This window comes from Diadema setosum, chromosome 19 (assembly GCF_964275005.1).
Source record: "Diadema setosum chromosome 19, eeDiaSeto1, whole genome shotgun sequence".
In the NCBI taxonomy this organism is placed as follows: Eukaryota; Metazoa; Echinodermata; class Echinoidea; order Diadematoida; family Diadematidae; genus Diadema; species Diadema setosum.
In genome coordinates, this window is record NC_092703.1 from 10,168,062 (window position 1) to 10,180,661 (window position 12,600).

Sequence of the window (12,600 nt, forward strand, 5' to 3'; positions counted from 1 at the left end):
ATGTACCGAGTGTGTTTTCTTCTGGACCCCTCGGTAGAACAGCTCCACCATGTGGGCGGAGCTGAGTAGGGCCATCCAGCCGCAGTTTCGTGTACTCTTGTGATACTGTAATTTCTTTGTATTATTCAATAAGAAGTAATGTACATATTATCTTTATTTTGCAGATTTAAAAATCGATCGATCGATCGATCGATCGATCAATCAATCATATCAATCAATCAATCAATCAATCAATCAATCAATCAATCATTTATTTATTTAACATCATATAGCATCATCACGATCACAATCACCATTCATCATTCATCATGGCCATCATTGCCAGTGTTGTTATCATTGTGCATTCAGAGTATACATCACCACTGCAATCATCATCATCATTTACCTATCATCAATGTTTTGTGTCAATCATCATCCCTGCTACCATCATTTCAAACCATCATTGTCACTTGACACAAGTTTGTGTTGTTACAGTTAGCTGAAAAGCACAAGGGGGGGGGGGATAAAATGATATTATGATACAATGTACATGCAGAGACTCCAACCCTCCCATTTTCGACGAGAGATCTCCCGCCGGAAACCCATTTTTGCAAAATCTCCCGTTCTCCCGTGTGAGATTTAATTTCTCCCGCCCTGGCTCTGTGTCTCCCGTTGGAAAGGATTTCCTACTTATTGCTATCGTATGTTGAAAAAAAAAATAAGCCTTAGATAGCACCAGAGAGCATCTAGAACGCTAGGAACTTCGCACACACATGAACTTGGAGTCTCCCGTTTGCTAGGGGTTTTGGGCGGGAGAATCTCCAGATCAGAAGGTGCTTGGAGTTGGAGTCTCTGTACATGTACTACTTATCAAAATCAAATACTGTAAGTCGAGATGTGTTCCAATTTTTCCTCTGATCTTTATTACAACTGCATGCAGTGATGGCATGACCTGTATATATGCATACACAAAAGAGTGTATTTTGATTTTTTTTGGTAAACACACCAAGGAGTTAATGTACTGGTACATTTAGATCAACAATTTCAAAAGCATGAATAGCATATTACATATACTTAGAAATTTGATTAAACTCACTGATCTTTGGACAGAGGATTTTTGTTTTTCCTCTTACTCTTTTATCCTTACAGAAGTGATGATGTCACAGTCTTTTGTTATACCTTGGATTGGAAGTACCATGAGTGAGCACAGTTAGCAACAATAGTGTTCACAGACTGGGCCAGGTGAGGATGTTTAGAACCTGTTTCCATGGCAATGAATGGCTATGACATCACACTTTGGTAATCTTAATAGTCCCAACAGATTCATCCAATACAAGATTCATTGTAAATGGCACAACTGAGCCAAGCCTAGGAGCTGGCGCAAACACTATCCGCTGCTTCCCGAGTCCATACAATAACATGAAAATACTCCACACAGGAGCAATATCATCGCTGGGGCAACATGACCCTCGTATCTACAAAATGTCAAATGTTCAAGCAGAGCAAAAAATGTGGCAGCCAAAGCACTATATCAAATGGGATAACCTTTCCTTTGACATGCTGTGGGGGCATCATTTTGGGGATAAGACAGCTAGGATTTGGACAGGGCATCACTTAACTGACTATCTGACCATTAAAAAAAAAAAGTCATTTTCACTAAAATTTGAGATCTTTGTCACCCCAGCAATGATATAAGCGTATTACTGTGTATTTAGTGCCAATTACAAGGTGTTAAAAAGGCTGGGGGGGGGGGGGGGAGGGGAGGTAACGGTTAATCATATCTGAGAAGAATGGCATCAGAATCCAACTGCACAAGTCCAAAGTGAGGGCCTTGTAACATGAGTTTCACGCGACAGAAGCCAATGTTTAGTCCATCTAAACAACCTCCTGAGGATAGGAATCCAGGCTGATCCTGTGACTGCACAGAGTGATAATCATTCCACTTGTTGGATATCCCATAATTTATACACAAAGTTGGGCCCAGAAGCACCCCTGAAGTGCTCCAACTTATGCCCCTCTTTTCTGTTCATACAGAGAATCACTGCTCAATGAGACCACATGTGAAGTAGCTGAGATTGGCATAACTGTCATGGAGACCATTTGAGTATGCAGGAACTTGTAGCATAGAAACTAAATTCACAGTGTGCACCACATTCCACTTCTGGGATGCTCTAAACGTTGGTGACTGTTTATACAGGGTGTAGAGCTTTTCAGGAGCGCTCCTGAACCTGGCCTCGAGAAGGCCATAATTTCAGAGTGCTCCCGGGACTGATTGTCTGTTCATACAGAGTTCAGAGGGTCTCAGGAGCACTCCTGGAGCACTCTAAATGCCCTCTAAATGCCCTGTACATCAAATGAGGTAAGAGTGTCTCAGACGTTGGCCTTTTCCTTGTCTGCCGCCTCCAGCCGGTCAAAGACCTCCTCCTTCTTCCAGAAGTAGTCCCGGAACCACGCCACGTGATTGTGCTTCTGGGCCACGGTGAGGAACGGGTTCTTGCCGAGGCCGATGAGGACCAGTTCCATGAAGTCCAGGACCTGGGCGCGCTGGGGGAAGTCCTGCAGGAGGTGGTCCAGGAACACGTGCTCGTGGAAGCCCACTTTTCGCTCCTCCTCCAGACCTGGTGATAAGAAGAACAGGAGAACAGTGATACAGGGGATGCCCATTATAACAAGCTGCTTAGGACCTCTGAAAGTTCCTTGTTATATTGTTATATATATATATATATATATATATATATATATATATATATATATATATATATATATATATATATACATATAGATATATATATCTATATAGATATATAGATATATATATCTATATATATATATATATATCTACATACATATATATATATATATATATAGATATATATATCTATATATATATATATATATATATATATATATATATATATATAGATAGATATATATATCTATATATATGATATATATATATATATATATGATATATATATATATACATATATATATATATATATATATATATATATATATATATATGATATACATATATATATATGATATATATATATATATATATATATATATATGATATATATATATATATATATATATATATATATATATATATATATATATATATATATATATATATATATATATATATATATATATATATATATTACCTCGTTATGTCAGGGATGAATGATGCATGATTTCCCTTTCAGGTTGAATGGGATTTCCTAAAGCTTTCACTTGAACTGTTTCTTTTATTGACATCTTTAATTACATGCAACTTTACCTGCAGAGTCTCTTCCAGGAAATACATAAAATCTCTATCACGGTTGGCATATTATGATGTACATTGATACAGGGAAAGTCCTTTGTAACATGGTCAGCCGGATCGGAGATATTACCTCATTACAGCTGGTACCTCTTTGTAAATCTACTACAAGAAGTGACCAGCTAAACACAGTAACAGAAAATCAGGATTGTTAAATTCACCTTGGTAAAAGTGGTACCTTCTTGCTACAGAGTTCGTAAAAATGGAGCTTCTCTGTAGAAAAAAAAATGTATGACCATGAGTTTTATATCATGAAGTGACGGCTGTAATCTCACTTTTCAATAGAACTCTATCTTTAAAGTAAGGTCTAGCGCCCTCACCTTGCTCATTGTCGATGGGATACTTCCACAACTTGCCCTCCTCGGTCAGCTTCATGGCCTCCTCGAAGCCGTTCCGCACGGCGGAGTAGTAGAGCGCCTTCAACTGCTTCTGCTGTTCTACTTCCCAGATGGACGTCTCTGATGCAGTTTCTGGAAGCGCAAACATTGGAACACTCCTCAACTTCAAAGTCCATTCAAGAGAGAAATGTAACCCCTGCATTTTTATTGAATTGTTAGGTCTGCATCTTGAACATCTCCAGCTCTAAGGCACACCATACATGGGCTGAAGTATAAATGTAAACATCTGTTCGTACCTCATCGTGTGTAAAAAATTGGCAAATTCAATCCGCTGCTGTGACACAGCCACCCACATTAAAGATATACAGCCAACTCTGTGCATGTGGACAGTGCATAATAATCACCTCCTGTTAATGCAGAAATTTTTGCGGTACATTCACTTTTGGACTTTTAGTTAGTGCAAATTCTAAAACCCGCGAAAATATCTTTACAACTTTCTCTGCACATTTTTATGTACCACGAAAATTTGGGCCTTTACTGTAAACACAAAACTATGGATCAGATGATCGCCTGATGAGGAAGTGACACAATCATATTGGAATGATGAAGATTTCCTCCACTATTTTTAACTGACACTATCCCTCACTTGTATAACATTGTTGGACTAACATTCCAGAAAGAGCATGGAAAATCCACACACACAAAAAAAAAATTTGAAATGCCATTCTGTAACACCAAAGAAAGTGTGATCTCAAATGCGTTTGAGCCAAAAATGTGTGTCTGTGGAGATGATATATGCAAGGTTGTTTTGAAATGCCTTTATAGCTCAGACATGGCAATGCAAACTACAACTGTACTGCCAACTAAACATCTCAGCTCCTCAGGTCAAACTGCGCAATGGCGCTGCGCCGTGACAAGGCCTCCATCTTGACTCATGATAGAGATCATCATGATAAACACAATAACTCAAGAAATATGATCCAAAAGGCCTTTGTAAATACATTTTGATAGTGGGCACTGAAACATGTTTTAAGTATGAGAAAGATGATAAATGCAGTCTTTGTCAGACTAGATGCTGCACTTACCGACTGCATGATCCAGTTCAGATGCAGCAGTGAAGATATTCAGTTTCTGACGATCAAAGAGTGACCTCCTGCAAAACAGATGAAAACAGAGCCCAGAGGAAGAAGATAAGAAAGCAGTGTCATTGTGGCTAAAGACATTACCACAATCTGGTAGCTGACTCCCTCTAAGAGATGAAGGGATCTTTATGCATGTTTATGTGATTTTCACATGACAGAATATAACACTTCAAAACAAGACTCATTAATCTAGTAACCAACAGGTTCACTTTTCAGCCAACCTGAAAATATGTGTTTTGGATCTAAAAGATCTGTATTCAATTCAAATTTCTTGAAATCTGAAAGAGTAATCGTAGTCACCATTCTTTCTTTATCTCAAGCATGCAATCATGAAATAAGTCAAACAAAATCTGTGTGATTCATAAATTTTGTTCACCTTGGTTTAAAACATTTTTTTTTTAAATCGATGTGCTGCTTGAAAATGTGCATGCAACCCCCCTCCCCCCCAAAAAAAGTTAACAGTCGCACTGATACTTCAATCATTTATATGCTGAATAAATTTTCAGCCTCTGCTAAGGCATCTGCTCATCAGCTTCAGATTCATTTGGAGCCTCACAAATGATAAAAAAGCAGCAGTTGTCCGAGTTTGGGCGTGTCCCATTCTTACTTCTGCTGTCTCTGATGGGGTTCCATCCTTCCCATCCTCCTCTCGCCATCTTCCGTATCCTCCTCCATTGCCCTTCTGGGGTCCCTGTGCGAGAAGGCTGCATCGAACTGGGCCGACCCCGCCCTCTGGCTGCCCCCCTGGGGAAGGTCCCGCCCGCTCCGGTGCTTCTCCAGCACTGTCTGCTTCTGGACACGAAAGCCCGAGAGAACCGAGCTGCCGAGAGAGGGGGGAAAGCAGGGAGGGCGAGAGTGGAGGATCATGAACAGGAGTCGCACTTGAGTTACACGATGTAAAATGATTGACAATACAGTGTCATTCTTGCTACTGATTAACAAATTCCCCTACATTGACATAAATAGGCACTGAATTGATCAGTGTTTTAGTAGGAGCCATGACAGAAGAAATCATTGGCATACACACTCGGGCAGGTGTAGTTCTTGCTGTTGATATAACTAAGTCTTCCTTCGTTTGAACATGTCATGAATAGGCACTGTAATCAGTTGTAATCTCTAGTTTGGCAGAATTTTAAGATTCCATGCTGCGACAAGATTCATTGTGCTCCCAGAGCAGGCACACATGTGACTGCATCCTTCGCAGATTCTGCCAGTCAAAACCGTATGTGCTGTCAAGAGGGGTGAAATTATATATGATAAAAAGCATGGTATCAACAGTATCTCAAATAAACATGACCTTAATTAACATACAACACTATTAAACTTAACAAATGACCAAACCTTCTCTACATGCAAGTAATGTCAATCTTCTGACAAAAAAAAAAAACACAAAAAAATAGAAAGTGCATGAATGCAAACCCTTAGGAAAATTAAAGCTCTTCCAGATAATGATGTTGCTTTTCAACAGCATATCTTATCATACAAGTAATCAACAAAGCCACAAATTGCCTCATAAATGCATCACCATAATGTCGCATCAACTGTAAATAAGTTTCTCAGAGTAACTACTTTGTAAAAGCCACTTGAGTACAATCAAAAGTTACAAACGATGAAGTCATATCTGGGTAAATCAATGGACTCACTAACAAATGTCTAGAAATTGTGTGCATGCATATACTTTCAGAACACAAATTACAACTGCAACTCAGCTGCTTGAAAGAGCTTAATCTGGGCCTGTCTGGTATGGCAATGAAGAAAATTATATGCACACATTGTAAATCTCTGCTAAACAGAGAGAGAATCTAAACAGCCAAAAAACAAAAATGAATGGTTTATCTGCAAGCAATTTGGGGTCCACGCATCCCAGGAATTGCGAATGCTGCAAGCATTATGGGTCCAGACACAAAAGGAAATTTAAATGATTTGGAGAGTCAGTTTGTTGCGCCCAGCCTTACCTGATGTTGCCAGTCTCCCCGCGCTCCCCCGCTGCCGTTGCCTCGTCATGCCTTCTCAGCTCCTTCAGCAGCTCGGATTCCACCAGCTCCCTGTCTGGGTAGACCTCAGCCACAGTCTTGGCCGCCTCTGCTGTCAGCTCCTGGAGTTCTTGTAACCTGGGGAAGAAGGTCACATACCACGAAGTCACTAGCAGTGTCCATCGTCAAAGAGTTTTTTGCTTTCGCTGTGGCATGATCATGGGGATGATAAATGGGTACCACGGGTAACATATTCTTTGATTACAAATAAAAAAAAAAATGTAATTATTTCCACGCTCAAGTGTGTTCTCACTGACAGAAATACCAACATCTCTATTCAGTGTATCTATCAAGAATCAAGGAGGAAGATACTTTGCTAATAAGGACGTAAGAATTTGACATCAACTTGGCTGAGAATTGACATCAGTGTATAAGATATACAATGTAAACTAATAAAGACAAAAGTTATTCCACATTGAAACAACTCATGATGTTGTGTTTTACTTAACCCATTGAGGACTGATTGATTTTGCTACAACACGCATTTCCCATAGATGCTTGCCTGAGTATACTCAGGACTCGTCCTCGACGGGTTAATAATCAAAGTTCTTGCATATGATGGGCTAGAAAATGTAAAAACATGCGGTATATACAACAAAGTTCTCAATGTAGCACATTCTAAACTAATGTATTCAAGACAGACTAATTTATTCTTAAATTCAAAATTAACATTATTCTGTGCTTGGTGAAGTGGCTGCATGCTTCTTCTACATTCAGCAATTCATGGACATGAAATGCCTCATACCCCGGTGATTTCTGGATCTCGGTTTCTCCGCCCGTGTCATCCTTTTGTGATTCCTTCTCTCGCCTCCTCTGTGCCCGCGACACCATCCGCTGGAAGTTTGCAGCGGCTGACACTTTTTGTTTCTCTGCTGCACGAGCCTCAGAAGTGTCTGAGTCACTGCCCTCCTTTTTCTGAACCTGTTGCAAATTGTTTAAAGGGACCATGTCAACTGGTATATAAGGTAAAACCAGAATGATTCGTGGCATGAAACATTTGCAAATTGGCACCGACAGCCGTTATCGCAGCATGAAACTTTCGCAAATTGCCAACCATGCAAAAAGTAAAGAGTATACTTTACGTAGACAGAAACTGTCGCATGTATTTTACTTTTGCAGAATTTAGACTACTCGCGAAACTCATGTAAATATTTCTGGTTTCAGTATTCCTTTGGTGGTTTACTAAGGTGGAATTTATTTGTTTCATATGCACTTTTACTAGTTTTGTACGATACATTGATGAAAGATTCTACTACAAGCACAGCGTAAACAGACAATGTGTTTAAGCTGTCACAGCAATCAATTCAATCATCTTACCCTCAGGCCAGCCAGCATGTCAAGCAGGTTGCTGGCAGAAGTAGCGGCAACTTTTTTCTTTGGTGGAACTGGCTTTATTGACTCGCCATCTCCCGCATCCTCCTCTGCCTGTCTCCTTGCTGCCGTTTGCATGGTTCTCAATACATCCAGCCGCCACAGCGCGGGACTGTGCGATCTATGGGCAAACACACGAAAAATGAGTGACACCGTGCCATTGTTAGTCAAATACAGTAAGCGGCATTGTAAAGTTGTTGAGAAAATTTCATATCTTAAGAGCTGCAGATCCGGATAATATATCAAACCAAGTCCTTAACCTATTGAGGACGAGTCCCGAGTATACTCGGACAAGCGTCTATGGGAAATGCGTGTTGTAGCAAAATCAAACCGTCCTCAATGGGTTAAACTGACAGCTGAACGTCTATTCCCCGTTCTGCAATTTATTATCATCATCATTATTATATTATTATTACTAAATTTTGTATTACTATTATTATTATTGTTATTGTTATTATTATTATCATTATCATTCCGATCATCATCATCATCATCATCATTTAATCAATTACAAATATCAATATCACATAATACAAATGAAACCATTGAAAAACATGTGAAGTCATACTCGCCAAGAGTTCATACCTCACCTGTACGAAGTTTAACCAAGCCAGGTTGTTAACAATTGCTGAACATACAAGCTTGTTAAATATAAAACACTTGTTACATAAATGTGTATTCCATTGTTAAACAAGGCCCTACTCGTTGAATGTCTGCACTCACAGACTTATATAATATTAGATCTTCCTTACTGAAATATTTTATATTTACATTTTGTATATCAACGACCTCACAGGTGTGGTTCTTAGCACAACACAGCTGTTTGCTGGTAACCAAATACTCTGCTGATCAATATCCAACTCCTAGGATGAGATATCACTGCAACAAGACCTTGACTTTGTCATGCAGGCCAATATATGGGGTATGAAATGCAACGTGTAAAAACGCTCTGCCATGAGAATTTCTACACTCAGCAAAAAAAGAAAGTAAACACTTCTTCAAGTTTATATTTCTCATAAAAAATTTGGCTGAAAGTTAATGTATTATATACCATATTGAAGGTTATTTAATTGGCTATCAGCCTAGTAGGTCAATAAAATGGGAAACTTTATGCATGAATGAACACCTTTGTTTTTCTCTTCCAAGGCACAAAAGCAAAAATTGCAAAATTGAACGGGTTGTCATTCATGCACAAGTGCTCCTCCATATAACAATAAGAACAAAAGACAAATTTAACACAATTAGACACATGAGTTGAGTTGCAAAAAATGAACCTTTGATCTCTATAAATTGTATAATATCTTTGAAGCCCAAATATCAATAAAGGCAAAAAATAAGGGAGAAAAATTAAGAATCTTGGGTTAAGCCAGAATTCAAATGAATAAGAGACAAAGAAATATTAATAAAAACGGTAGAAATTTCAATTTGTTTTCAAATTAGGAGAATTGAAAATGATTTTTGGTTCTTAAATTTATCTCATGAATCTTTTACTTACTTACTAAAAAGAGTAAAATAAAGAAATTCCGTTTATTTATTTATCTTTATGCCTTTAATCCCCATGTCGTTTGAAACTTAAGCTGACAAGAAATTCTCATTTTCCTCCTTTAGTTTCCCATTTTGTTTCTGTTTGAGGTTATAAAGAGATAAAGAGAACAAAAACCTGTTTATGCTATTTCATTTATGTCTCTCATTGTTTTAAAATGGCTTTTTGTCATTGTTATCTTGAAGGGCATTTCCAAATGAAAGACAACTTGTCAAATTTTGCAATTTTTACTTTTGTGTCTTGGAGGGCAAAAATGAATGTGTTCACTCATGCGTAAAATTTCCTTTTGTATCAACCTACTAACTTGATAGCCAATTAAATTACCTTTAATATGGTATATAATACATTGATTTTCATCAAAATCTTCTTTACAAAATATGATCTCGAAAAAGTGTTTACTTTCTTTTTTTGCTGAGTGCAGAAGAAGAGACCCAGGATATACCAAGTACACACTCCTTGGCCAACAACTCCGGGAGGTCAACAGTTATCAATATTTATGGATCCACAAAGAAAACAACCTGAAGTGGGATAAACAGACCAAATAGGCTGTGACTAAGGGAACAAGGGCTTTAAATTTCACAAGATTTAAAATGGTAAAAAAAAAAAAAATGTCTGCATTACACCTTAGTTCGACCCCATCTTGAATATGCCACTATAGCATGGCCCCTAAGTACTGCTGCGCCAAGAACACCAAATTGTTAGAAATGGTACACCTGGCTACAGAGATGAGCAGCCTGATTTGTGACAGGGAACTACCTGGTACTCCAGAGAATCCAGTGTCACCAACATGATAACTACACTTGGCTGGATAGGGGAGAGCGGGGAGAAGTGGGACATAATTTCAAGTTTGCCGATTTTCTTCTTATATCTTGCTATAGAAGAGATGATTACATTTCCTTTCGGGCTTGCGTGAAGTTTCATATGGTAGGTTACATAAAGAGCCATAAGCTAGGGGTGGCACTGTTCTCAATTTCTGCAGTTAATGAAAAGAAAAAAAAACCTTATTTTGGGGGAGAGGTTGACCCACCCCTGGGTAAAGTGGGACAACGGCAAGGGAGAAATGGGACGGTGAGGGTAAAGAGGGATATCCTTATAGAAATGTCAAAGTTGGAAGGCGTAATGACACATTGGTAATGAAAATAGTCAAACATACTTTAAAATGATCTTTATTTCAACAAAACAAGTTTGAACAACATGTTTGAAAATGAATTGTTTCCTGAACAAATTATGCCCAGTAGTTAACAAATATAAACTTAGTCCTGCTGTATCTCCATTATCTTTATTGGTCTTTGCATTTTCTTTTCAGAGTACATCAATTGTGAATTTGGGAAATAAATATTGTTTGATTCAACTTTCATCTTAATATAACATATGTCTATTTGTTTTGTATGAATTCCAAATACACGTAATGGTATTATGAGGGACAAATGGGACACGTTGTCCCAATAGTCGGGTACCTAAGGGGGGGTCACCGTGCACCCCCCCCCCCCCCAGGACTCCTCGAAACTTACATTTTCAGGATCCTCATGACATACCAAAACATAATCAAGATGTTAACAGGAACGAAAAGTGGCTGTTCTAGGTGAAATTTAATGTATTCTATTGTTTTTCATAATTTCTTATGTATTTCTTTGTTTTTCAACTTTTTCAACTTTTGTTTTTTCTTTGTTTTTCTATTGGAAATTGTCACTGATCACTTTTCTACCATAATTAGCACAAAACTAATCAATGAAAGAGATTAATTGTAAAAATAATCAGGTTTTCATGACTTTCATGACAGAGCACCTGTTTTCCATAGGAAATGTACACAAAAGCACAAAATTGTGCCCGTTTTGGGACGACATTCCGTTACAAAAATGGGCGTGACTTCGCAAAAGTATGCGAGGAAGTTGCAAATTTGGTCTCAAAAGTTGCGTGAGACTTGAACAAAACAAAGTCAAGTAAGTTTTGAGGAGTCCTGGGGGGTGCATGGTGACCCCCCCCCCCCCTTAGGTACCCTACTATGTAGACCCTACATGTACGCACATATATATTACATACATACATAAGGACGGGGGGGGGGGGGATCCGCCACCCCCCCCCCCCCCCCCGCTATAAATCTGTCGCGAGGCTTCTTGACTTTGTTTGGTCAAGTCTCGCACAACTTTTGAGACCAAATTTGCAACATCCGTGATAGGAAAAGGAAAAGCATAGGAAAAGCACATAACTAGCTGCACGCCTCTGCGATGTCAAGGACTTCGCTTGCCCTCTAAGATGGCGTCGCGAGAGGTTGTCAAGCGAGTGATGACGTCAATGCATAAGGTCTATTCGACTTGGATTTAGGTCAAGGATCAAGTAAATTTAACAATAAAAAAAATATCAGTCATAGGCTGCGTTTATCATCTTTCTCCTGTTTGAAATGGCTTTCAAAAGCCGTTTCCAAAGCCCTTTCAAAAGCTGTTTCCATGCCCTTTAGAAACAGCTTCCAAAATAGTTGTGTTTATCAACTCATCACGAACACGAAAACTGGCCTTGTCACTTCGCAGCTGCATTGCGCAATTTGACTCGAGGAGAAGGGGTCATCTGACCTCCTGTAACTGCAGTACAAAGCCGTTTCAAAACAGCTTTGCGTTTATCTTGCTTCAAAGGGTTTCTGGAAACCTGTTTCGGAAACCCGTTTCTGAAAACAAATTTGCGGCTTTCAAAAAGGCTTTCTGAACCCCATAATCAAAACAGCTTTGCATTTATCATCTCGTAAAAATCCCCTGAAAGCCGTTTGGAAAACCTGTTTCTGCCGAGATAAAGAGTTGATAAACGCACCCATCCTTGCCAATGTGCCCATGGATGGCCATGGGCCCATGTATGATACTACATGTAGTATGTATGG

The 12,600-nt window shown here is 38.8% G+C and overlaps 1 protein-coding gene across 1 annotated transcript; it reads right to left on the reverse strand.

The window, feature by feature from the left end:
* Positions 1 to 879: 879 nt before the first annotated feature.
* On the reverse strand, positions 880 to 8,155 carry LOC140242998 (small ribosomal subunit protein mS31-like). Its single transcript, XM_072322738.1, has 7 exons — positions 8,138 to 8,155; positions 7,566 to 7,741; positions 6,743 to 6,898; positions 5,395 to 5,607; positions 4,731 to 4,798; positions 3,628 to 3,777; positions 880 to 2,597 (listed from the first exon to the last, which is right to left on the reverse strand). Exons 1-7 carry the CDS (start codon positions 8,153 to 8,155, stop codon positions 2,350 to 2,352), a joined length of 1,029 nt encoding a protein of 342 aa, XP_072178839.1. The 3' UTR covers positions 880 to 2,349.
* Between the last annotated feature and the right edge of the window lie 4,445 nt (positions 8,156 to 12,600).

Coding starts and splice junctions, on each gene's coding strand:
- LOC140242998 (XM_072322738.1), bottom strand. Junction 6,899..7,565: donor GAGATCCAGAAATCACCGGG/GTATGAGGCATT, acceptor CTTCTTCCCCAG/GTTACAAGAACTCCAGGAGC. Junction 5,608..6,742: donor GGGGAGACTGGCAACATCAG/GTAAGGCTGGGC, acceptor CTCTCTCGGCAG/CTCGGTTCTCTCGGGCTTTC.